Source organism: Schistocerca gregaria, chromosome 7 (assembly GCF_023897955.1).
Source record: "Schistocerca gregaria isolate iqSchGreg1 chromosome 7, iqSchGreg1.2, whole genome shotgun sequence".
NCBI classification, from domain to species: Eukaryota; Metazoa; Arthropoda; class Insecta; order Orthoptera; family Acrididae; genus Schistocerca; species Schistocerca gregaria.
In genome coordinates, this window is record NC_064926.1 from 440707488 (window position 1) to 440735464 (window position 27977).

The 27977-nt window shown below is 40.8% G+C and overlaps 1 protein-coding gene across 3 annotated transcripts in view; it reads right to left on the reverse strand.

The window, feature by feature from the left end:
- Positions 1 to 1367: 1367 nt before the first annotated feature.
- The window catches only part of LOC126281462 (uncharacterized), a 36940-nt gene continuing 10330 nt past the window's right edge, over positions 1368 to 27977 (reverse strand). For 2 of the 3 annotated variants that reach the window (XM_049980453.1, XM_049980454.1), the window contains one exon: positions 15954 to 17688. In XM_049980453.1, coding sequence (XP_049836410.1) covers positions 16068 to 17688 — 1621 coding nt within the window. In that variant the 3' untranslated portion in view covers positions 15954 to 16067. Of the gene's footprint in view, positions 1572 to 15953; positions 17689 to 27977 lie in introns of those variants that run through there. The other variant, XR_007551271.1, reaches the window with a different exon arrangement.

The following is a 27977-nucleotide window of genomic DNA, read 5'->3' on the forward strand; positions in this document are numbered from 1 at the left end:
TGATCACTTTTAAAAACATGAATGCGTCAACCAACCTAATAATAGACATTAAAAACGCCTCCCTGATATTTTGGAAGCAAGTCGGACATATCACGGTATCTTAGAAGTCGTAGCAAATCCCTATGATTGTTAGCTAAAACAGAGACAAACCTGAAGGTAAATTAGCCACTGCCCTCTTGTCTGAAAATAAAACACATTCAACCAAAAATATGGCTCACTGTGATGTGTACGATATAAGCGAGTGGAAGTACTTTATTATTTGATTCCCCACACAATTTGGCAACTGAACATGAAAATGACACATTTAGTTGAGCAACGTTCTTTAATGCAGTCGTGATGTACTAAGTACCCTGTATGTCATTTATGTTGATGGGCCCATCTGTATCGCGCTGCAGCTTTGTCATAGTTGCAAAGATGGACCTCGCCATGGACATCGGACGTCTAGGATGTATTACATTCTCCAGAATAATGGAAAACACTAGCAACAAAATAGATCAGTAATTATTGACGTGCCTCCTATCACCCATTTCAGAAGATGCAGTAATCATTACACCATATGCCTTTAGCATTTTACACGAAGTATTGTCATCCCTGTATTTGGTTATATTTTGCAAAACTAAATATGTTCTTAATTTTAGAAGCAGAAATGTATTATTTCTTGATAACAGAATTTTTAAAATCCTTCTTTCAACATAATACTTTTTGATTTTTCTACTTAAGTATTTTATTCTAATTTGTTTAACGTGTTTAAGAAATGAATCATAAAATATTTTCAAAGTATAAATCATCATTAGCGTTCTTTCATTTCATATCAGTTGTAATATGATCTTCTGCAGTGGTTTTGTAATCCAGACTTATTAAGTCCTATATGTATTTAACGCTGTTGTTTGATTTTTTAATTTCTTCCACAATACATTTTAATAACAATGTCCTGTAAATTTAAGTAATATACGTGGTGCACAACGAGAGTATGTTCATAACTTCCTATTGCGTGAATATAGATTTTATATTTATGTAATATGGATATTGCTTCTGAAAAATTTTAACCCTATCCTTTTTCTGTATCTGATCCAAAAGACCGGTGATTATACAATTTGTGAATTATAATGTAATACTTAAGTGGAAAAGTAGTGAGCAAAATAAGTTAATCAACGAAATATGAAACGTATCTTCAGAAACAGTGTTGTTTTTACCATGTGTTCTTATATGACTGGAGTGTCTATATACACTATTTCAATGCTATAAACCTTGTAGGTAAGTACATATAACAGTTAAGGTTCTCAATGTGTCTACTGAAAGCAATGGTAATTCCAGAAATGCTATAAACACGATTTTTGTTGTTGCTAAATAACAAATAAAGAGAAAGATTGAGAATTATCATTTATTGTTACTGAGATACTATTTGTAAGAGCAACGTTATAGATAGTTTCATAACTGCCAATGGGTACTGCTTGTTGACTAGACACATTGAGACGCTGTTATAAAATGCTGTCCTTTGTGATGAAATGCCATCTATCGAACTCAATACTTGGCGTAGCGTCACTCATTTTCTCTCTGTAGTAAGTTTTGACCTGTGTGAAAAGGAAAAAACTGTAATAATGAAAATTGTAGGGCATCAAGATGTCTGAATTCAAAGCCATTCACACGCGCGAAAACTGAACTGTTGGAACTAGAGATTACCATAAATTTGCGAATTACCTATGACCAATCTTAAGCCACAATGTTTTAGATGATAGCTCTATACCACTGCAGTTTATAGGGATTCATTTCAAGGGTCGGATTCCATAAGGGCGATGTTGTTAAGAGTGAATTCGATCTGGGACGACAAAGACTGCAAAATATCATTAAGGTATAGTGCGGCTTACTGAATCGCTTGAGATGCTTCCTTTAAAATGTCCAAGGTTGGATTTCTTCCATACCGTTGCCCAATTGAGCTTGTGTTTCGCCTCTAATGACCTTGCCGTCCATTGAACTGATAACTTTTAATCCTGCCTCCCTTCTTCTGCCACTTCTCGTCCTTTTTCTCAGCAGAACCCCTAGTAGGCCTGTGAAACGTATCATTCCTAGCGAGACGACTTAGCTAGCTAACTGCTTATGCGAAAGGAAAGTGTAAGTTACAGTAACGTCGGACTTTGTGTGATAATGGAGGCGATAAGGCCAGGCGCATCGCTTTGATAAAATATGAAGACAGCTGCTACAAGATACACATACACGGGAATTCCATTGTCGTGGCGGTTTGGCGGCAACAGCTGCAGCGTGCAGTCTGAGCCGCGTGTAAGCATTATGTCAGCAGGCGCTGTTATGTTGTAGCAGAGCACATTACAGCAAAAATATGGCCTCTGGTTTGACACACTCGATACGAAGCCCCAACAAACAACACGATAAGGTGACTACGAGGTTTATGCAAACAAGACTGGATCGCTCAGTCTGTAACAGCCACGTTCTCAACACATGAATCCCTTTGTATGGCCACAAACAGGTGGTGCAGTGGTTAAGCCTAGCAATGCCAAGGAGGTTATTACCACGCGAAAAAAATTAGAAAAACAAGATTCCGTAATTGTTTTTGAATTATATTAACAGCATACTTTTTGAAGAGGTACTGATGTGCAAGCAGAGTCCAGAATTTGAAAATACCTTTTAGGACAGTCTTAGAAATATCAACGCTCATTCAATAATGTGTACTACTGATTTCATGGGCACTACAAAAAAAAATTTAAAAAAAATACAATTTTTTCGTTGTGGGTGACTTTAACTCTCAGCATTGAATACGACATTCATATGGGAAAGTGACATATGCTACTGAGACTTAAGTTTTAGTATTAAATTTTTATGTAATCTGCTAAAAGAATTTATTGAAAACCATAAACATTTCTTGTCAAAATTTGGAAATGTGCAGTAACTAACTAGATTACAATTTTTTCGAAATGTGAGATTCACATTCCCGTGAGACCCACATATCAAAGTGTCCACAATCTACATACGTAATGTACCTAATAGATATTTGCCCATCCACTCATTACTCGCGCACACTAAGGTGACGATTCCCACGAAGGTCAAAGGCTGGGAAACCTTTAACTATATATGTGAAGATAGTAACTATTCTCGAAAGAACAGAAACCATTGATAACCTGCAGCTTCTCTAGAATAAATGATAATTAATTGAAACCCTCAGCTGCTGACAGGTGTTGTTGAAGCGTGCAAGGGATAAGTCCCTGCAGTGGCGCTATTCATCAATGTCCTCGGTGGCTCAGATGGATACAGTGTCTCCCATATAAGCAGGAGGTCACGGGTTCGAGTCCCGGTCGAAGCACACATTTTAAGCTGTCCCCGTCGAGGTATATCAACAGCTCCTGTCGGCAGCTGAGGGTTTCAATTAATCGTCATTTGTTCTAGAGAAGCTGCACGGTCATCAATGGTATCTGTTCTTTCGAGAACAGTTACTATCTTCGTATATCGCACAGAGAGATTAAGGTGTTCACAGTTTCCACGTGCTATTTGAGTGTGGAACGGTTCAGAAGTAGTCTGAAAGAGTTTTTTGAATCCTCTGCCAAACACTTACGGGTGAATAGCACAGCAGCCATGTAGATGTAGACGAAACTCATAAAACGTCTTGGTTACCTTTTTGTATTTAAGGGAGATGAAAGCAACCCCTGGATCGCTAAATAGCAGAGTAAAAGCGGAATGGAGGGCTTTTGGTAAAGAATTGTCAAAAGTAAGCTTTTGATATTCAGAAATTGTAAGATGATTAACTTTCGCTTAATGGCCGTGAGACAATAATTTTTAACAAGAAACAAGTTCATCAGCGCACCTGACGATGGCGACATGTCTGATCGCCGAAATATTGTGCCTGTTGGACACTATGGACCGGCAATACACCCGTGGACTGTTTCAGCAAGTAATAAGCTGGGAGAAACTGAAAAATCACAAAAAATTGAGGCTTCATCAGTGGGCAACGAAGGAATGGTAATCGAGAATTACTAGGTGAGACAGGAATAAAAATAGATTAGGTAAGAGACGAGAGTGGAAGACGTAGTTATGACGTGAATTAAATGAGGTGAGCGGACATGGGGACACGAGAACGGTTGGTAGATAGATTGGAAGTTCTTTGCCCGATTGCAAGAGATAAGGAAGACCTAAACGACAGTGTAATGGGACAAGGGTAGATAAAATCAGAGAACACGCAGGAGTAACGTGAACTACTATGGCCGAGAGCAGTATCGGATGAGGCAATCTGAAAGGGACCTTTATTCATCAGTGGATGTGCAATCACGATGAAATTTTTAAGAACTGGCCAGCACCCTTTAATTGGAAGTGCATTAAGCTGGAGAGTACGAGTATGAACGATGATGCTGTATGTACCAGGTAATCTAACAGTAATAGAAAGCTTGGAACTTTAATTACTAATTGTATATATCCAATAACGCTTTGTGGAAACCACAGAAATGAACAGACAGGGAGCTTGTTATGCCCTGTCGCCTGCGAATGCGTATCTCGGAAACGGTAAAACTGGTCGGCGCTACTGTCGCGAGCATATGTGAAAAGAGGTTGAAGGAAGGAGAAACCACTAGTAGGCAACAAGCTGTTGGACGTCCACGTCTCTCAAAAACCGTGGAGGTCGCAGGTCTGCACGTCCTGTAAAACAGGATTTGTGGCAGGTCCGTTTAAAGAGGAGAGTGTTGTTACAGGCAAAAGTGTTTCAGCGGACATTCTTGAACATGTGGTTTCGTTGCAGATGACCCCTGCGTGTTACCATATTGACCCGACGACATCATCGATAACCACTGCAGTTTTCACGGCATCATCGAGATGGATCAATGGAAACGTTTCACGTGGTCGGCTGAATCACGTTTCTATTGCACTAGGTCGATGGTTGTTTCGGGGTTGTGAGGTAACGGACGAGTCGTGGCGCCCTGAAAATATTCTAAGTTCGGAGGAAGCAGTGACTGCACGGGCCGCTTGGCGGGCGAGGGAAGCTCGGCAGGCCTACCACGTGGTGCCAGACGCTGGCCGAAGCAAGAGGAGTCCAGCCGCCTGGCTGGGAATTCCATGGTGAGTCTGTGACGAGGACGGTGCTTTGTGTCGATGAAGGAGATGTCTATGCCGGGAGTGCCAAAGGTGGCGGACTTTGTGCAACCTTAATGGCAGACGTTTCACAGTTCATATAGAAATTAATAGTAGCCAGAGCAATCATGATACCTAAAAAAGAAACATGTACATTACCATTATTTGCACGACGATTCTGATGGTGTAACTAGATTTTCAATATCTTTATTAGTTTAAAGTTTAGTATCTGACTGCAAATTATACAAGTAACACGCAGCAACGAATATCCAAAATATAAACTCTTCATCCGGTTTTGTTGATCGCCGGGTCTTTAGAAAGCTATTAGTGTAAACTTAAATTGGTATGAATACAGGCATGTAAGTTGAATAGTACATGAGTTATTAGAGGTCAAAGTGGCCGATTACTATCGATCGCGTCAGGCCGTAAGTACTCCACAATTACACGAAAAAACGGTAGCACCATACTTATAAATATATTTATTCATCTATGTTTTTGTTTATATACGACATATACCATTCATGAAGAAATTGGCTAAATATTCACTATGTTTTAGAAATCACAGAGACATTAGGTTACTGGCCTACCTTTTGTTCTATTCCTTTGATATATATTGGTTTAATTTGTTTATGTATGTGTGTTAGAGAGTGTTTATGGTGAATCCGTAGGAATATTTATTTAATTTCAAGTTATTTAAATGTAACTCCAGTATTTCGTATGTGTTTAAATATGTTTGTGAGTGTACGTTGGATTGAAGACATGGCGCGAGCGCTCTAGCCAATCATAGAGTTCGCGAATGGGGAGACTGGATGGAAGCGAGATCGGGAGAGAAGGACACATGCAATTCTGGACAGGAATGCACATGACACGGGAGTGAGTGCTGGACGCTGACTGTACAGCGCGACTGAAGCACAGTCGGCGGAAAGACTTGGACAGTGGAGCAGTCTGCGCGTGGTCGCGGAAGATAGAAATATTTCGGAGTACCGACCTGTGCTCTTGTGTGATTTCCGTGGCTTCTGCAGTGAAGACGTAGTGTGCGTTCAGAAGTGACTATCTCGCGAGATTTGTTGTCCTTTGTAACTAATTACGTGCAGTAGGAATCTATTGTTTCTCTGTTTTTCAACTTATAATTTATATATTTGCTGGACCATCGACACCAATAAGTGTTTTGCAGAAATATACCGCATTCTCAAAAGTATTTCTACTATCGTACTCATCATTTAAAGTCGTTAAGATAGTACCTGCAGATTTTATTTAATTGCAATCTTTAATTTATAAATTTATATGTTACATTCATAATTCGCAATTGCCGAGTGATAGGAAACTTCGATCATTCGATTCATGTGTATATTCAAATTGTATACTGTATACACAGCAGTGCTTGGCCTGTAATGCGGCAACTACGTATCCCAGCCCCTAGACAACGAAACAAGTCAAAACTTTTAATGCTGCAACGTTGAGTCGGAGGGTGTGTAGGTATTTGAAAACCCGCAGGGTACACCGCCATCCAGGTGAAAGGCTTCTCGATACGTGCACAGTGCCACGGACGTAGGCTGGTGGGGGCAGAATTATCTTATGGGAGACATTTACATGTACTGCCGTGGGAACTGTGATAGTAATCGAAGGCACCACAACTGCTGTGGATTACGTGAAGATTATGGAGGATCAACTGATCCCTTCATGCTTTGTGTCTTCCACGAGGCCAATGGGATCTTCCAGCAGGATAAATGTTCGTCTCGCATGGCGAGAACCTTACAGTGGCTCGAGGAACATGAAAGTAGAAAATTGTCTACTTCAGTCAGTCAGTCACATTGGTCAACTTCCGCTTTTTATCTGCTATATTGGCTGACTTAAATCTTTGTCCGTCGTCTTTAAAGCGAGTTGGACTCAGCCAATGAATAGCGAGGATATAGTCGCCTTACTTGGGCAGGCTAGCTCTCGTAACAAGGAAGTGGCAGTTGGCTGGTGTAGCAGTCAGCTAGAGTGTTGTAGTTGTTGCGGTTGAGAGCATGCAGACAGTGCTGGGCAGGAAGTGGTCGGTAGAAGTTGTCTGGCATATTCTGTTTTGACACTACTGTGGATAGAAAGCGTGACATTGGTATGAATTAGTAATGAGGATCACTACAAAAACATTCACTGAAAGAGAGGTAGAGAGAGAGAGAGAGAGAGAGAGAGAGCGAGAGAGAGAGAGAGAGAGAGAGAACTTTGCATGAATGTGGTAATAATTTCGTATTGAGGACGTGAGAACCACAAGCATACACCGCTGCTCTCTTTTTGTCTGCTCAGCAACAGGAGGTAACGTGATGTTTTTCATTACACTTTGGCATATCGCGTTGGATCAGTGTGGTTGATTACGTCTTCTGTTCGAGTGTACAGCTGACTGGCACTATGGGCTGTGATCAGTATTAGGCGGATCTAGCTCTGTATAAACGGAATTTGTCTTGTGATCTGGGTTTCTTTCTGTGGTGATATTTAAAAAATAACGTGTACCTGTAATGTTGTGTGTGCCTCACTGCATTTTTTTAAACTAATTTGTGCCTGATTTTATTCTGAGAAGCTCAGTAATGTATGTAAATATCGTAAATGTAAATGCGATTAAAAAGGAACTTGATGTGAAGTGAAGCGCTCAGCTGGACAGCAAGAAACTCTTTAGCGCGCAATCCCCACAACGATAGTAGTAAAAAAAATGATTTATTGCAAAAAAAGAGGACTGGTAATCTGTATCTTGTGGAAAGAGGGCATGTTGCTAGGCCGTCGCCCAGAACGTATTGTTACATTTAATGAAAATTGATATTTTAGTGATAAAACCGAGTAAAGTAGGTGTAAGAGTTGTCAAACATTTTGTAAAACAAATTTCTGGAAGTAAAGAATAGAAATATCTTATTTTTGGAAAAGGAGGTGAACTTCATTGTCATCGCCGTCTATCAATCGACAGAATTTATGGTGCTGAACTTATCTGACCATATTTAATGTAGTTGGACGTGTAGTTTGAAGGAAGTTTGTGTGCCAAGCAATCTCCTTTCCTCACGAAAAGCAGATTGCTGTTTGATCTTATTTACTTGCAACAGTGGTCCCTTAGGTATGAAAAGCTACGAAAACTTGGGCTCAAAGCTATCCGCGATACGGCCAAGTAGCCAACAGAGTCGTACTTTAACTCTTAAAGAACAATAACTTCCTCCAAATCGTAATACGTGACCAACTGGTGACATATATCTATATTCATATTACTGAGATAAGTCATTTTATATACCAGCAAGTGCCAGCAGGCCGTGAAGACATGGTCGATCGCACGAGAAACTCCTGTGCAGACGTTCCTGCATATATGATTCTGTCCTGTATACTGTCATTTGAAAAGCGGATCACTAAGTGTGTTGAAGTTGGCGGTAATACGTTTGAATGCTTACTTTCACTGGAAAGGTAGAGTACCGCTCGCATCTAGCCACGGCCACAGATGTACGTCGACTAGCCCCTGTGTGATACGTCGGAGGAATACAACGTTGACAATGGTGTTTCTAGCTAGCAATTATGAAATACTGGCTTTCCTACCCTCAAGGCATGGAGGTGGCGTCAACGTGCCATTGGATATTCAAGGGCCATTGAGTAGCAGGTCGTAAATTACGGTTGTGTACTCATTTCTATTCCTCCTATTACAGCACCATCTGTGGCGAAACGAATGTAGATTTTGCCGTAGAATCGTAATCTACAATAAAAAAACTCTGGTTCAAATTGAAGATTTCAAAGTTGTCCCCCCGCGCTCTGGCTGGGGTGGGTGGTCGAGTGTGGTAGCATTGGATGTCCCCCGCCGAGACAAACAAATTGAAATTATAAGCTTTTGGTCCGATGTGTAGTTTTCGAGATATTTCATTGTCTTCAGTTAAAATGAACACATAGTGAACTCACCTTGATGTCTTGGCCAAAAACTTCGCCTGATATGAACCTGATGGGAGCTATCTTGACGCTAACGGGAGCCAGCTCCACGTCCACAAACCACCGGCCCGTCTTTTATGGGGATTACGTCACCTATGCATAGATATCTGATGCCACATTCCTCTGGAAAACTTCCACGGACTTGTCGAACCCATGCCACGCAGAACGTTGCTATATTGCTTTCCGATAGTGAACCAACAGGCTCTTTAGCAAGTGGTCATAATATTTGGATTCATTAACGTATTCTCTGACAGTCATTCTTCATACTGAAGCGCCATTTACATGATCAACCATGTCTCATTTGACTATTCGAAAAAAGTGAGTCTACTTCAGCACCCCTGGCGTTTTATTCTCTTGCCGAGCCTCGTCTGTTTCTAGACGTCATTTACGTTTACAGGCCAGCAACAAAATAGATTGTTTTGTGAGAGCTGTCTGCTGTGCGGTTTGGCACCCAAACGGCGAAAGTGAGATCATAAGGGACTACGGTTTTTACGAAAAAATCGAAATATAGCAACAAAATTTAGGATCAAGCAATGATAATACAGTTTGTTAATGAGCACAGCAAAATTTATGGTGGATGTTCTTGTGAAAAGTCGTGTGATGAATTCTCTGCAATCCTAAGAACTGAGACAACAAGACAAGTGTCTTCCAAACATTTCAAAACACATACATTTACTTGTTGTAGAAAATATATGCTTCTAAACACATCAAACCCCATCTAGAATGCAGTAAATGACGCCTATATCGTTCATCCATCGTGTGATCGTGTGATGGTTCCTTGCTAAGTGCCAAATAACATCGACATTTATTTTTCTTGTCAAATAACCCTGACTTTCTCACTGTTGAAATGATTTTCTTTGTAGCGCGTTTATGTACAGTATTTACGTTCTTATTTATGCTCAGTGTAAAACTTACATATCTGTTTACGTTCAGGTATTTAATATCTCATGTAGGAGAGCAGTAGTAGGAAAAACACCAGGTCCTCTTACAACATTTTCTATGTGCCGCGAAAACACAGCAAACACAGTAAAGATTAACACGAAGCGATAGCAAAAAATCCATTTCATTAACATGAACGTACTCGACCAGAAAAGGCTAACTTCCGATGTTAGCAACACGCCACCACAGTGCCCGGTTGCCACACATGGACCATGTGCATCATGCTCGGAAATATAGAACTCTACAAACGGCACAATGTATAGACGGGGCCAACAGCAGTCATTCTTCCTAAACATTTTATTAATTAAGCAACCAGTTTCGACGCTTTGTTAGCGTCATCTTCAGGCACCTATGCGAAAAATTGAGATATAAAAACATTGGCACACATAGAATGTGTACTATATATATTGAAATGGATATCGTGGACTTCTGTTTATTCGACCTGTACAATGCAAACGCACACCTGCTGTAGCAGTAGTTGTCGTCATTAACCTACTATTACTGTCGTGAGTTTGGAGTGTATTCACCGAATGAATGGAAGGCCACGGTGTCCAGTTCAATATATACGGTATAGTAGCTATTTACAGTATAGCAGCTATTCTATGTGCGCCATTGTTTGGATGTCTCCATTCGTTTTCCGCATAGGGGACCGAAGATGACGCTAATGAAGCATCGTATCTGGTTGCTTAAATTACAAAATTTTCTGGAAGAATTTCAGCTTTGGTATCCTTTATTACGAGATATTCACGAGTGTCTGCGTCACATAAGGAACCGACTGTCGAAGATATTATGGAATCACATAGACGTAACTAGCGCAACAGTGACTAATGCGTGGATTTTCATAGATTTGGGTTATTCCAAGTGAAGTTATAAACTAGGTGCCATATCACGAGCCAGATCACTTGCCACGTCACTACCGTAAATTACATGCAACACACACTGGTGAAATCTCAATCCAGAAGAGTGAATTTCTTATTACCTCTTAAATATGTTGCTACATTTTCTTGTCGGTGGGGGATCTGGAAATTTTTTTGTGTCTGATTTGGTTCAAATGGCTCTGAGCACTATGGGACTTAACTGCTGAGATCATCAGTCCCCTAGAACTTAGAATTACTTAAACCTAACTAACCTAAAGCCATCACACACATCCATGCCCGAGGCAGGATTCGAACCTGCGACCGTAGCGGTCGTGCGGTTCCAGACTGTAGCGCCTAGAGCCGCTCGACCACCCCGGCCGGCGTGCCTGATTTCTTTCGAAACTTCCCCTTGTTGTAAGAAGGAGAACGTAGCGTATTTCATTTGCCATTTGCACTATGCATGTTTTCTTAAATTAGCTGCCTCGTGCGTTATGTTTATAAAGCGGGGATATGTAACAGACTGGGTATACGGCAAAATGTTTGTTGGCGCTGCATAAGAACTATACAAGCTTTGGCCACTGTAGCGGATTAACAGCGACAGGATTTCGTTCCCGTGCTGTTCGTTTCCATTTCGCGCTATCTGGTCCTCAAGCCGTAGCGAATTTCTGGATGTTTTGAGAAGAAGCAAATATAGGGCAATATGTTGTAGTAGGGATCAATCTCAGAGGAAAACATGTCCTAACGTAAATGGTTTGCGAGATATTGCTACTTGAGGCAGTCAGTAACAGAAACTTAGTAGGAGACAGTTAACCATTAATTATTTGTGTTGGCAATTTCCGTTCACAGTTCATGTTCGGATTTGCCCTTTACTAGTTTCAATGTGTTTAGCACCCCACGTAGACAGACGCTATGAACACCAACAAGACCACACAGAGATTATTGGACGGTTAGAGTTTATAAATGTACACAAAGGACAATATCTGTAACAGCCACAATTAAGATGGAGAATTATTTCTGGATAATGATGAAGAGGATCCGCAATGGAAGAACTCTAAAGCGACAAAACATCCTAAAGTGAAAAGAACTTTATGCTAAACAAAGATAACAGTGTGAGGGAAGAGTGGGATCCTCCTGTCCCAAAACATGATTTTCAAGTTGCGCTTCAGACAAAGCAATCGTCGTTTATTACATCCCTACAGCATTTCTGAATAATGTAGGACAATAAGTGTAGCAAAATCCGTCAAACATAATTCATCAATGACAGAAAAAGGAAACTTAACTGTGGGTTTCGTAAAGAGAACAATAAATACCCCCCAAAAAACATAGGCAGTTGACTCCAAAAATTACAGGACACTACCTACTTAATCTCATGCCTGAAAGATATTCCTGTGTATTGGAAAAAAGAGTAAAAAACAAGTACATCACTGTATTGGAGCAGACAAGTCTGTTATTATAAAAAGGTGTACAGAACCAAGAGACGCAATTACAGGATTATGTATGCTGTTCGAAGGAAGACCAGCAATGAAAAGTAGGATGAATGTGGAGCTACTTTTTCCACTATGAGCGTAACTGCATTGGATTGGAAGGACGGAAGAATTTTTTATGCAGTGTACAAAAATCATAGCACGAAATGGAATAGGCGCTAAGGCTAAAATCAGGAAAGAAATAAGGAAGGCTATCTTTGCTTCCATAACTATACTGAGAGAGGAAACAAAATTAATTAAGCTCTGTACTAAAAAGATACTCAGCATACATTTTATGGTGACATAATGAGAATTGTAGGTTCACGAAAGAAAGCGGACGAAATATTCCATTTGGTATCTAGACATTAAAATAGAAAAAAATGCGGAGTAAAAAAAGAAGAAAGAGAAGGTAATGGAAGCTAGCAACAATATTAAACACATGAAATGAATGTAAAGGTTCATTGTCGACCCGGAAATTCCAACAACTCGACAGTACAACTGCAGGATAAAATAGATATTTAAGAAATTTAAAGTGAGGAAGAGCATTAGCAAAAATAGCATTTACGGCTAGAGAAAAAACTTCCTTACAAGTAATCACACCACTGTAGAAATACGGAAATGCTTCACAAATTCATTGGTCTTGACTCCTCTCAGTGAATGTGAAAGCTGGTCATTGTGGTGAAAAGAGAAAAAACGACTGGAGGAAAAAATGTGTGTTTGGCGGTAAGCGACCCGAACAATCTGGATCGAGAGAACACAAAATCTAGTCGTATTAAAGGAAGTAACAATGGGCCGAAGCCTAATAAAAGCAACAGAAAGGAAACTGAAATTCATAGAGCAGCTCTTAATCGTAGTATCTTTCTCATAAATATATTTGACACTAAAACATCAGGAAAAAATCCAAAAGCGCTACTTCGAAACGTGGACTTTGAGAACATCTAGATCGGACGCCAAAACTGTGAGGAGATCAACTGGCACAGTAGACTGACCGCTCGAACATGGTGTAACCTTTATGAAGTGAATGAATGAAATACTATGGTCTCCACGTTCTTCTATAACGTACACACTACATTTAAAAAGTAAAATTTTTGCGTTGTTTCTCTTTCTGCTTATCTTCGGCCATTTCCACCATCAAAAATCAAGTGAAAAAAACGCCACTGCGACCAATAGGTTCATTAAAATTATGATTTGGATTGTTGTTATTCTGAGTTATTATAACATTAAAATAGCATTTTCGGTCAATATTCACACAAAATATCTGTTATTCTTATGTAGTTAAAGCTTGAAAATCATTGTGTTTCTATGTGATCGACAACGCTCTGTTACTGGCTGAAGCTCTGGTGACGTCACAGACTAGGTGCAAGACGAAGCTGTACTTGTGTTATAGAAGCTTTAGCCGAAGTTACTAGCATTTTTCCGGGCATTTTCTGCAAAAAGTGTAGCTATTTAGTAATGGAAAACACGATGGCAACTTTTAAGTAACAATGGGAATGACTTTTGTGAAAGCTCATAGTGGAAACCTTCCGAAAGTTGGTGGTTTTATGCTTTCTTTGTTCTTCAGAAACAACTCAGATTTTTTTGCTACAGAAATAACAAATATGAAAACTGCATAATATGGCGACTGGGGCGGAAGTACTGTGACACAGCAATAATTTGCAGAATTGTCTTAAAACTGAGTGAATCTGGAACTGAAATATTTGCTCAGCCATGATGAAAAGGTTTTCCAGGGTGATTTTTTTCATTCAGAAGATAATTCTGACTGTTAATTTCTACGACTCTTGCTAGACCTATACTCTTCTCTAGGTAACTCTTTTCTCAGTTTACAAATCTTCAGACAGAGCAATAACTCTCGTGTGTAGCTGCAGCGCATCATCATTTTTGTCTTCAGCAGCTTTACACATTGGAATTTTCTTTTTCTCCACGCCATTAATTTAAACCAGCGGAAAATTACGTCTTTGAAATATGCAGTAGATGCGGTAGAACCTTAAAGTATCTGTTGTTCTACCGCATTCTTAACTGCCGCTGAAACACTAAAGAGCCTAAGAAGGACCAACTTTCATTTTATAGTAATATCCAGATCTTATTAAATTTCATCATAGGTTTCAAGCAATATTCAATTTTTCTGTCGTCAAAATCACACAACTTTACAACAGGCTCAATGGAGACAACTGAAAGTGACAAATTATTGTCTTCAACGAACTGTTTGGGACGAATAATGTGGCCGGAAATTATTAAATGGTTTCTCAGATTCTTCAGATTAAGAGCTTTATCAGGATTTGACACACATTTCTTTAACACCATCCTTGTGACTCATCTCAAATTGATAGAATAAAAGAAAACTGACATAGAAGTGTAATACGACATAGAATTTAAAGCTCTTACATAACTGTATTACGAATAACGTAAATTTAAGAAAACAATTGTGTTAAACGAAGAGAACAGGAGGGACAAAGAACATTGTTCCAAATGAGGATCGATCGCTCGAACATTGCATTAAAAGTCCAACACGCTACTTGTTACTTTACAAGCGATATAGAGATATAGAGTGTTCACTTACGTGACAATCAACCTAACAGAAATAAATACACATAGTGAGCGCTATCTCATTCAGAAATCTACGACCAAGATGCAACCAAAGTTTTTGCATCTTCTCATTCTTTTGAACACTCAAAAACAATTTTTACGGAGTTTTTATAGATGTATTTGTACAATGTGGTACTACACAACATTTGTAACCCATTTTTCGAAACGTACACTCCAGGACAAGATATCACAGTGAATGAGCATTACGACAGTAAGAGCAGAGTGCTAGCCACTGACGTCACATGACTTATATGGAGCTTGATAGAGGGCTTTAAAATTGATTGAATTTCACTTCCATTTTAAAAAAATTCACGAGGAAAAAGACATATAAAGAGGACAAAATGACATAATTAACCATTTAAGACGTTTTCTGGAGGACATTCAAATATCCCATACAACCTCCTGGCTAGGTTTCCTTGAGAGCTGTGCCACTGACCGAGCACTGAAATTGGTAATAAGGCCTTTGGATACAAAACTGAGAGGAAACTACGGAAACAAAACATATGTCCGTCTAATATGTTCACCTGCCATCTGAAACTTCCTGGTAGCCTACAAATATTCTGGACCGTGCTTCGAACCCTGAACGATTCGCTGCGTGGGTAATGCTTTTGCCGACTGAGCATACAGACACGATGCCCTCACAGTTACACTTCTGCCTGTGTTTCTTTCCTGTTTTCCAAACTTCAGAGGCTCTCCTGCATACGTTGTTGGATCGGATTCCTGGATGAAAGAATGTTGCAGAGAACTAGTTTAGCCACAGCCTTTAACGTTACAGAATGTAATATTTCACTCTACATCGAAACTTTCCGCTGTTTAGGAACCCAAGGGAAAACTACGTGATGGGTTCGAGTCCTGATCCGCCATACAGCTTTAATATTCCAGGAAGTTTCAAATCAGCACATACTTCAAAAATGAATTTTCCTCTGCAGCGGAGCATGCGCTGATTTTAAACTTCATGGCAGATCAAAACTGTGTGCACAGATGAAAACTGTGTGTCAGACGGGGACCATAACCTGGGATCTTTGCAATGTGCTGGGTTCGAGTCCCGATCCGATTCACAGTTTTAATCTGCCTGGAGGTTTCAGCAAACATTTAGTTACATAACAAAACAGATGGCATTAAGTAACGTCAAATTTGAAAGTACTTGAAATTTATTGACGTCTCAAGATTTAAAAAAGTTCACTTCAATGACCAGTGACGCTTCTTGAGTATTTGTTCTGTTGGTCAAGTAACAGCTCTATCTTCGAGTGGGTCTAATGCTGTCCAGTGACGCAACCTGCGACGATTCGGAACTAGCTTGTGACTTATCCGTCGGTGTTGCGGCTGCCGAAATATCCTTCGAGACATTTTTGAAACTGCGCTTCAGTTCGGTAACAGGCAGAGAACGGATTATTGCGCCAGCGTTCTCGAAGTACGACACCAGCGACGCAGGGTTCTGCTTCACTGCCGGATTCTGTGCAACGAAATCATGGCACAACTTTTCAACCAATCTCTCTAACCTTCTCGCTTTGCACTCGCGTTCCTCCTGTCGCGAACTCGCAGTAGTGGTGGAGACGCAAGCAGATCCTGTGGCGCACGGGGATGGAGACTTGCTGTTTTCGACGTCGGTGTTGCGCTCTGGACTTAACGAAGAGAGACTCATCTCTGGATGCTCGAGTATGTTCGACATGAGCCCTTCACTGCTCTCGTGGCCGAGTTGATCAATGTAGGACTCCGTCAGCAGTTCCAAACCTAAACTGCCTTGTCCACACGAGATTCTGCTTCCTGATTCGTCCTGAAGTGTGCCGTCACTCGACTGAGACACCTCTCGATGGGAGGCGGCACTGCTTGACCCGTCTGTACTGCTCGTCGCAGAAGCAGGGGGGGCAGGTGGAGGAAAACTCGAGCTGCTTTCAATAGCTAGGTCGTCAATTTCTTGGCTGTTCGTCTGCGAGGCATCGTCGTCGCTTTCTGAACTGTAAGACGATTCCTCTTCGTCCTCGTATTGGCCTTGGTTCGCAGCAAAGGCGTCATCGCCGGACGACATCTCGGCGTAGATAGCTTCTTGTGTAACTACTCGGCTGAAATCGTTTAGATGTTGCATCTCCTCCGGCACTACGTGAGGCACAGATTTTGAGACCCTTCTCAGTTTTTTAGAGGTCTTCTTCTTCTTCTGGCACTTTCCTTCGCTCTGTGCTTCCATTAGTGGCTTAGAAACTAGGCTTGAGCCGATAAGGGAGACCAATTCGTACGAACTTGCGTCCACAGATCCCAAGTCTGGTTGAGATCCTACTTCCACCTTCGTCGACGATACCAGTGAATGCTCACTGTCAGATAATCTCGAGCGTTCTGTATCAAAACGGTAATCATGACCTTTCTCTAAAGCAGGTGGCGACATGCTGGGGCTAAATTCAATATATTTCTGTACAGCTGTGTCCTGCAAGTCTTCGCTTAAAGCAGTGTCTCCTTGCGAACCAACTGTGGGAACCTCTGGAAACACAGTATGTTCCTCCGGAGAGGGCACATCTGGGTGTTCAACAACATGTAACGCGTCTTTGTCTTTTTCATCGTCTTCAGGCTCCACGAACTCCTCAGAATATTTTTGTTCGGATGGTTTCACCTCCTCCTCCTCATGTAGAGTAAAGACTGAGCTTACCTTATAAAAGATTTCTTCTTTTTGTGGTTCATATTTCGAAATTTTCTTCGGTGATGGAGTAAGTACTGTGTGACCGGAGTCGTCGAAATATTCTTTGTATGTCACTCCATTAACTGTGCCTAGCGAGTCACCTGCTTTTCGAAGCATTTCACGTGTACAATGCGGAGGAATTGAGAGGAAAGTTTGGCTAGACGCCTCTGCGTTGCACTGGAAAGACTGCATCCTGAAACAGAACACAATAAATCAGGAGTTGCTATGCAAAAACCACAAACTCGATTTTCACTGGAAAAGAGTAGTATTTTTTATAGCCATTAATCAGAGTCACATTGCAGATTTATTTCGAAACGAGAATATAGCAAACCAAAGGGAATACTTTCATTAAAATGTGACGCCTGAAATTTTTCAGGTAAGAAATGAACCCGACCTTGGTGATACATAATCAGTTGAACGTCCCTAAATTGGAACAGCTGTAATTGTTTTCACATTGAACTTAATTACCCTCATTGGTTTGACAGACCATCATATTTCTGCTATTCTAAAAGAAAATATGTAGACATAAATGGACCTAGCAAGCTACACTATCTCAGTCTGAATAGCAAATTACGCCAGCAGAATGCAAGAATCCGATTTTTCACGATGTCCATACGACATAAGTAGTCTGACACTTATTTACGTTTGGTAACAGAGGCACGCAGAGGGTGTTAGTTCGACAGTATTTGTTAGTTTGTTAGCTGTTCACATTAGGTATGTGTGTGTGTTTTGTAGGCACTCTCACAGTATAATAACAATCATCATCATTAGTGCTTAGCACAAAGACATCGTAGCTCTCTGTGCTTTCTTGTTGTCGTCTGTCATCTTGCCTCTCTTCGTCTCAATCACCTTCCACAGACTAATCTTTCCAAAATTTCTGTTAGCAAGCTCTCCTGTCGCAAAGAATGTCTCTTCCAGTTCTTCCTTTCTCTTATAACCTTCGAGACTCTTCTTCTCTCATCAGACGTTTCTAACACTCTTTCGTTACTCACTCTTTTTATCCAACTTCTTCTCTCCATTCTCTTACACATTCACATCTAAAATACTTCTAGCAGTTTTTCATCCTCTTGTCTCAGTGTCCATGTTTCTGCCTCATAGAGTGTCACACTCCAGACGAAACCTAGCCAAAATCTATCCTCTGACTTTTATCTAGTTTGCCACATAATAATATCCTCCTCCTATTGAATACATTCTTCGCTTCAGCAACGCAAGTTTTCACCGCCTGATGGCCTCTCAAGTCTTCAGTGATCGTAACTTCAAGATGTATAAGTGCTCTTACGTGGCTAATAATAAACTATCCTATCTCAAAATTTGCCAGTCTTCTTCGTGAGCCGATCGCCATGCTCTTTGTTTTTACTGTATTGATTCTCATCCCTTATTCATTTAGATCTTTTAGCATTTTACCGACAGTTTGTTCACTTTCTGCCACTAATACCATGTCATCAGCAAATCTTACGCACTGTATTCTCTGTCCAGCAATACGCACTTCTCTTTTTCCATCCAAGCCTTTCACAATAAACTCTCCCAGATACAAATTACAAATGTAATGTATTGCGAATACATAGAAAGAAGGATCCTTTATTGTATGATTATATGATAGCGGAACAAACACTGGTAGCAGTTACTTCTGTAAAATATCTGGGAGTATGCGTGCGGAACGATTTGAAGTGGAATGATCATATAAAATTAATTGTTGGTAAGGCGGGTACCAGGTTGAGATTCATTGGGAGAGTCCTTAGAAAATGTAGTCCATCAACAAAGGAGGTGGCCTACAAAACACTCGTTCGACCTATACTTGAGTATTGCTCATCAGTGTGGGATCCGTACCAGATCGGGTTGACGGAGGAGATAGAGAAGATCCAAGGAAGGGCGACGCGTTTCGTCACAGGGTTATTTGGTAACCGTGATAGCGTTACGGAGATGTTTAGCAAACTCAAGTGGCAGACTCTGCAAGAGAGGTGGTCTGCATCGCGGTGTAGCTTGCTCGCCAGGTTTCGAGATGGTGCGTTTCTGGATGAGGTATCGAATATATTGCTTCCCCCTACTTATACCTCCCGAGGAGATCACGAATGTAAAATTAAAGAGATTCGAGCGCGCAAGGAGGCTTTCAGACAGTCGTTCTTCCCGCGAACCATACGCGACTGGAACAGGAAAGGGAGGTAATGACAGAGGCACGTGAAGTGCCCTCCGCCACACACCGTTGGGTGGCTTGCGGAATATAAATGTAGATGTAGATGTAGTTGAACAGGCAAGGTAGAGAGGCAACAACTTTGTCTTCCAATGCTACTTCTTTCCGACATTCCATTTTCAGTCCTTATTCTTTCTTCCTACTGTAGATATACGTTCTGTACTAGTAGTCTCTCCTACTAGTATACTCTTTTCTTCTTCATAATGTCTATCAGCTTGTTCCATTGAAGTCTGTTGAAACATTTTTCCAATTCAATAGAGACAGCATAAATTTCTTTACCTTCCTCAATACAGTTCTTCCCTCGTGATTCTTAACAGACCAGTAGCATTTTAGTAGACAGAAACTGTACAAATTCGAAGTAGACGGTGTCTGTTTACGTTTTTCCAGTGGTGATCTTGACTAAGTTGTTTCAATAGAAACGTATTCTCTCTCTCTTTTGATACATAATTTATTGTGTGGTATTACGTATCCTTACCACTGCACGGGCATCACAGCAACGGAATTGAAAGTTTCCATCTGACACTGATAGCAGTCGCGTGGGAACTCGTGGATCCAATGGTACTCATTTACTGAGACATGCCTCCAGTGGCTCCATACCCTGAGCGCACTCCAATGAGTATTACACAACTACTGAGCACTATCTCTTCGTGATATTTCTCCTGGTACTTCAGTATTGTGAATTCTCATCTTCCACAACAAATCATCCTATTGTCATGTGTACAGTTTGGAACCAGGAAGTCATCGGTCGCTCTCTCCCTCTTCTTCCGTCAATTTCTCACCTCATTATCAATTCTGTATTCTTGTTTCTTATATCATTCTCACATGTACATACCACTGTAATTTTTTTCGATCCATCATATCACTTATTCCTTCTTCCAATACTATTATCTTTATCACTTGGTGGTCCACATGTAGTCTTTCCATGAGAGCCTTGCAGATTGTCTCCAGAAATCCAAATGTAATACTTTCAGCCCGTTTATTTTTCTCTGATTAGTTGTCCAGTTCTTTGTTCCATACTGGACTGTACTGTGTAAAATCGATTTGAATGTAAGTTTTTTGTTCTATTTATCACATTCCTGCTCCATAATATTGAAATGAGCATCTCAATGACCTTGCTTCCTTTACTGATCTTCCAATATTAATCTAATTAAACTTCCTCTTTTTCTAAAATGGGTTCCACGTTACAAAAGATTGTTGACATCTCTGATATTTTTCTACATTATGTACACCTCATTCAGATTATTAGTAAGATATTCTAGTTTTTTGATAATTAATCTTTGTACCCAGTTTTTATATTCCATTGCTAGTTGATTACATACATAAATTGCACGCCTTAAGTGCTATGAGCACTTGTTCATCTTTGCTACTGTGAGACACAGCTCTTACATTGAACAATTGAACAAGTGCACATAACTCGTTCGTTTCCAGACCAAGGTCCCTTACCTCAAACTGATACATTTTTACATTTACTCTGACATTATTCGTCTTTCGACGCACCACTTAAATAATTTAACAATTCAGAGTCTTCCTTTACCAGGACACAGATTAGCTGGTTGTTTTTCAAGAAGTTCTTTGCGGAGTAAATAACAGTATTCCATTTCAGTCCGTAGACGTATCACGGCACTGCATTGAACAGGTATGAGTGTTGTGCAGGGGCAGTTTAATTTAGTGGAACTAAACTTCTAACTGTTGTAATTTATAGGTCCCCTCACTCTGACTTCAGAGCATTTTAGCTCAAGCTAGAGAGGGTTCTTGGTTCACTTTATAGGAAGTACCAAAATTAGTTTATGTAATGACTTCAATATTAAGTATGTATGTGATTGTGCAAGAAGTAGGATGTTGGAAGATCTCCTAAATTCATATGATCTGATGCAGGCTGTGTTGTTTCCAGAAATGTGCAGCGGGACAGTAGCACAGCTATAGACAATATTTTTATTCATTCTTCATTACTAGATGGACATTCTATTAATGAAAAGATGAATGGCCTTTCAGACCATGATGCACAAATTTTAACAATGAAAGGTTTTTGTACTAAAAAAAATGTTATACATAATTACAAACTATGTAGAAAAGCTAATCCAAAGGCAATAGAGAGGTTTTTAAACCTTGTTAAGGAATAAGAGTGGCAGGATTTTTATAGTACCAATAACGAGCTGCTTTCCATTAGAATGTTCTAAACTCGGTACTAGCAGTAAAAGGCAACCTGTGTAGTTGATTAATGGGATAAGAACATCGCGTGAAACAAAGCGGGAACTATATCAGAATGTTAGAATCGGTCACAATCAAGCTACAGTAGCCAATTATAAACAGTATTGTAAGGTCCAGAATGAGATTTTCACTCTGCAGCGGAGTGTGCGCTGATATGAAACTTCCTGGTAGATTAAAACTGTGTGCCGGACCGAGACTCGAATTCAGGACCTTTGCCTTTCGCGGGCAAGTGCTCTACCAACTTTTTTTTTCTATATTGTTCGTTGACTTTGTTCATGGCGGCCGTTCGATGACACTCGTCCGGGTTGTTCGTTGATACGTTCACTCAGTTTTTTTTATTACAGTGGGTAGCTAAACCCTCTGACCGAAAACGCTGAGTTACCGTGCCGGCTAGTACACTGGACGCGAACATGCGACTACGAGTTTAGAATGCACGACGATTACCACTAGACCACGGGCTCATCCATTAATTTTTGATGTACTTCATTGGTGCATAAGTTCCTATCAACTGAGCTACCCAAGCACGACTCACGCCCCGTCCTCACAGCTTTACTTCTGCCAGTGCCTCGTCTCCTCCCTTCCAAACTTCACAGAAGCTCTCCTGCGAACCTTTCAGAACTAGCACTCCTGAAAGAAAGGATACTGCGGAGACATGGCTTAGCCACAGCGTGGCTACGGAATACGGGGAGTAACTCTCAATTTCTTCACCTCTTACATTAGCAACAGGCAGCAAAAGATCATTATTCACAATGTTTATAACGGCTGTGATGTAGGGTCTGAGTGGGGTACCGTAAAGTGGAGGGTGCCCGAGGGATCAGTGTTGGGGCCACTTCTCTTCCTTATTTATATAAATGGTATACCTTCCAGTATTACAGTTGATTCTAAAATATTTCAGTTTGCTGATAACACTAGCTTGGTAGTAAAGGATGTTGTGTGCAACGTTGGCACTGTTTCAAATAGTGCAATAAATGACTTAAGTTCACGGCTTGTAGAAAAGAAACTAACGCTAAATCTCGCTAAGGCTGAGTTTTTACAGTTTCTAACACATAGTCCAACAAAACTCTATGTTTTAATTTCACAGACTGGGCATATGATTAGTGAAACCGATCAGTTCAAATTTCTGGGTTTTCAGGTAGATAGTAGACTGTCGAGGAAAGCCCACATTCTGGATGTTGTTCAAAGACTTAATGCTGCCATATTTACTATTCGAACGGTCTGAAGTAAGTGCTAGTTTAACATGAAAAGTAGTCTGCTTTGATTATTTTCATTCGCGTATATTTTTGGCTCAGAACCGGGCGGGTCGGGCAAAAGTGGTGTAAGTTCGCGAACCTCTTGTCGACCCCTCTTCATTAGTCTGGATATTCTGGAATTAGCCTCTCAATGTATATGTTAGTGTAAAAGTAAGATGACTGGTAAATCCTAGAATTAAGCGACGAAACCGAAGATTTACCATCGCGGTTTGGTGAAAGTCCGAAATTTCTCATTTAATGTAACAAACATGGGTAAATCTTAGGATTTACAAATGCAAACTGGTGAAAGCTGAATCGAAGACTCCCGCCTCCGTCGGACAGGGTCAGACAAGTTTCATTGTTGCCAATTTTGTGTTCAGATAAGTTTCTTTGTTGGCAGTTATGAGTCCTCAGTCCGCTCACTGCTGCGAAGTTTCAGTGTGTCGAGCATCCTGCGTACGGTCATCTTTGCGATTCGTTTCTGTGGCGTTTCTTCTGCAGCTTCGCATCAGAATGATTGATGTTATGCGTAACAGGTCTTACGAATTTTTGAGTGAATCAGTGAATAAGAAGAAGGAGGACAACAATTTTTATGTAACTGCTAATCAATATTATACTCTCTTAAGTGAAGTGAAAAATGCAAAAATCGTTTTCAATAAAAAATCTGTTCGCTACAGAAATTTGAAGCGATATGATGTTCTCAACATCGGAGGTGAAGAGGAGATCATAGCAACAGTGTCTTCTGGAAAAGAAGAACTTCTTAATTACATTCGTTTTGATGAACTGTTTACTGTACTTCATGAGAACCACATTGCTATAAACCATGGCGGCCGAACGCGGATGGTTGTGGAACTGAATCTTTAGTACAGGAATGTGGCTGTTGAGTCAATCGTTACTTACGTGAGATTATGTGAACCATCTTAGAAAAAGCAAGAAACATTGAAAGGGGGTGTTGTAGTGGAGCCTGTCATACACAGTAAAATGAATTGACGATGCCAAATTGACTTAATCGACATACAGGCAAATGCACACAATAAGTCGAATTTCATACTTGTATGCCAAGAGCATTTGACAAAATTTGTTATCCTCCGCGCACTAACTTCGAAAAGGGCTGATGACGTAGCATTTTTAGCATCATTCTGATAATAGTAGCATTTGGGCATTTTTAGCATCATTCTGATAATAGTAGAGAGTTCTGTAACCAAGTTTAAGAGGGTTGTCGAATGATACAGAGATAGTTCACGGGAAACTGAGGCACAGTCAATCTCAGGGACCAATCGAAAGAGCAAATCAAGATATCGAAAACATGTTAACAACTTGGATGAAAACAAATGAAACTTCAAAATGGTCTGAAGGACTGATGTTTGTGCATATAGCGAAAAATAGGGCTTATCATGAAGGGATCAGATGTTCACCATATGAAGTCATGTTTGGGGTTCCAATAAAAATGGGCATAGTGACCTCAGTTGTTCCACGTGATTTAATAAAAAAGTATAAACGCCAAAGAAGAGTTGAAAACAATGTTAAACACCACTTCCACCGACTCACAAGAAACCGAAACTGACGGCCAAGGAATTGATGCCAGTGAATCAAGTATTGGAACAGAAGGAACGGCGATAGAAAGTGAGGCTGCAGTAGGTGAGGATGCACCAGAGACACAGGATTTGACGACAGTAAACAACGAGACACCGGACCAGCTGACGGTTGTAACGAGACGCTGACAACTTCCAACAGTGTCAATAATGTGAAATGGATACAAGAAGCTGCCAAAGAAGGTCTCCAATTGCAGGCCAAGACAATATTAAAGTAGGCTCATGCAACAAAATTCCAAAACCTTCAGTTGGACAGAGTGTGAGAATTAAAGTACCGGATGTAGACAGGGCAAAAAACCTCCACATTCAGTTACAAATTCTTTCAAACTTCAGCATCGTCTCGCAAATTTTGACAAAACCACACAATTCGCTGCCCTAGTTATCAGCAGGATAGCAGTACACTTCACTTTTGAGATGTGCACAGTCAGAAGAATCCCGAGGATTGAGGTGAGGTGATGTTGAAGCCCAAGGTATAAGTCCTGTTCAACCTATTCATAATAGATCATATTGTCACATTGGAAGTCGCTTTTCATCAACAGCAAGATTTGCTTATGCCACATCATGCATGTACCACATTCTGCAACGTTGCGCAAGAAAAGGTAGGATTTGGGTGAAATTTGGGCCCAATTAGATAGGGACTTAACCGATGCGAGTGTTGACCAGGAAGTAATGCACCGCATTTTTTTCTTCAACAGTTCTTTATTAAACATAATGAGAATTACACACGCGAAAGAACAGTGTTTTATCCACACACCCTATTTTTCCACGAATCTCCATCCCGATCTACGGCCTTCCTCCAGCTCGAAACAAGGGTGTGTATGCCTGTCGGGACCAATCCTTGTCCTGGTGGCGCAGCCTGTGCTTCACTGTGTGAGTCACCTCCTCATTGTCCTTAAAATGTCTTCCGAGGGGTCTAGGTCAGAGCTGCAGGGTGGATGGGGTAACGCTGACCAGCTTTGTTTTGCGATGTGTTCAGCAGTCCTCAGACTTGTTGGGGCCGCTTCCTTTGCTCATTAACAGATGCAACGCCAACTACCGAGTCGTAATGAGTCTGTCCTCGCGAATGACAGCATGAGCTCGCTGCAACGTGTCAGGTGTGACAGGTGGATGGTCTCCCCGACCACTGCAAATCGTCGAGCTCTGCTGGACCGCATTGTGATGACCTCACCCTCCGTGCCCAGCGACTAATTGTATTTCTGTCGACAACAGATGCTCCATAGACTTTGCACGAGAATTTGTGAAAATTTACCAGTTTTTTTTCTCTGTACTGAGAAATTCTATGAAGGCAGATTGCTTGAAACGTACATTATAGACACCGTTTTGAAACTGTCCTCTTGTTGTTTGTCGGAAGTGACGGAAACTTGGCGCTATCACTCAGGAGTCTTCAAATAATACGTACATACGTAACGTTTCGCTTTTGTAGCAATGTTTTCAGTTGAGAAATAAATGCGTTGCATTACTTTCTGCGAAACCCTCGTTGCTAACATTTCAAATATACTAAGTACTGCAATAATTAATGCAGAAGACAGTGCTGGCTCGCAGACACGCATTCACAATTATCTCGCAAACCGTATTTTTGCAGACCAATGTTTACTAGGGCGTTTTTGCTTCTGTTGTCATATACTATTAACTTGCGGCACACCTGGGCTTCACACGGAGAGCATCAAGTACCTGCGTCCCGAAGAGTTGTCTGGCATAGCAGTAATAAATTATATACAAAAACTTTCCCATGAGTTAGTCTATCTGTTAGTCACAACCATATCAAAATCTCTAGAGTAGTTCCTGAGATATTAATTCACATACTGATAGAAATTTTTATTTTTTCCTTTATTGCTAGTGCAGCCCCCTCACCGCTTACGGATGTGGGGTGGGCATTATATACAAAAACTTTCCCATGAGTTAGTCTATCTGTTAGTCACAACCATATCAAAATCTCTAGAGTAGTTCCTGAGATATTAATTCACATACTGATAGAAATTTTAATTTTTTCCTTTATTGCTAGTGCAGCCCCCTCACCGCTTACGGATGTGGGGTGGGCAGACGGCGGTCAAATATTCTGCTCTTCAGCCAAGAGAATTTTTAAAAATATAACTAAAATAACAAAAAATATATTAGGCTTTTTCTTATTTCAATTAAGAATCAAAAACAGTTAAAAAACGAAAATATGCACATTTTAAAACTACATCGTAGAATAGTGAAATTCTTTGAAGGAAATGCACTGAAGCACTGCACTTTCACTGAAAATCTGAAAGACATGCACTGGGTGAGAAGTATTTCGGGACGAGAAAATATGTGCCGTGGGGATGAAGTGTGCAGGTGGAAGGGACAGAGGTCTGTCAGGTGAGAAAACTATGGAGATGAAGGTATCTGCTGAGGTGGTTGGTGGGAAGTCAGAAGGTCGGAATAACAGAGGGTGAGGAGGAGGGTAAGTTAGAGGTAACAAGAGGAAAGGGGCGGGAATGTATGGACAGGGAAAGGGGAAGGGGATCCCTGTTATGGAGAGAGATGGAGCGGGAAAATTTGAAGTTGGTAAGAGGGACAAATATGGGGGCAGATCTTATTGTGGGAGAGGGAGTTGATTGAAGTTGAGTTGGGAGGTGATATGGAGTGTGTGGAGGTGTAAGGACAGTTTGTAAAACCAGAGGTGGTGATCAGAGGGGTGAGAATGGGGTTACTGGAATCTAGTTTGCAGATAGTGTAGGAGATCCAGTGTGGGTGAGGTGGGTTAGTGGTTGATGAGATGGGAGAGGATCCACGAGGCGGAAGGTAAATAGATGTGCAAAGTGAGACGAAAGGTATGGAGGGACTTGTAGAACTTGTGGAGGGGGGAGGGGGGTGGACATCCTTGGAACATGCATCTGGAGGGACTTGTAGAACTTGTGGAGGGGGGAGGAGGGTTGGACATCCTTGGAATATGTATCTGGAGGGACTTGTAGAACTTGTGGAGAGGGGAGGGGTGGAGATCCTTGCAACATATGTGTAGCAGAGGAAGGGTCAGATCAAGGTTTTGTGGATGTGGAGAATAGCAAGGGGCATAATGCCCAAATTCCGCCCATTAGTAGTTTTAGAACTTTTAGTCTATTGTGGGCTTTCTGTTGGACTGTTAGTAGTTGAGGTTTCCACATCAGTTAACAGTTGAGGGTCAGGCCAAGATATTTTTGAGTATTAGTTAACTAGATAGGACGGTCATAAATGGTAAGGTAAAATTCATGCGGTTGGTTTGCCGTATAATTTTTACCTGAGTTTTGCAGGGGTTGATCTTGAG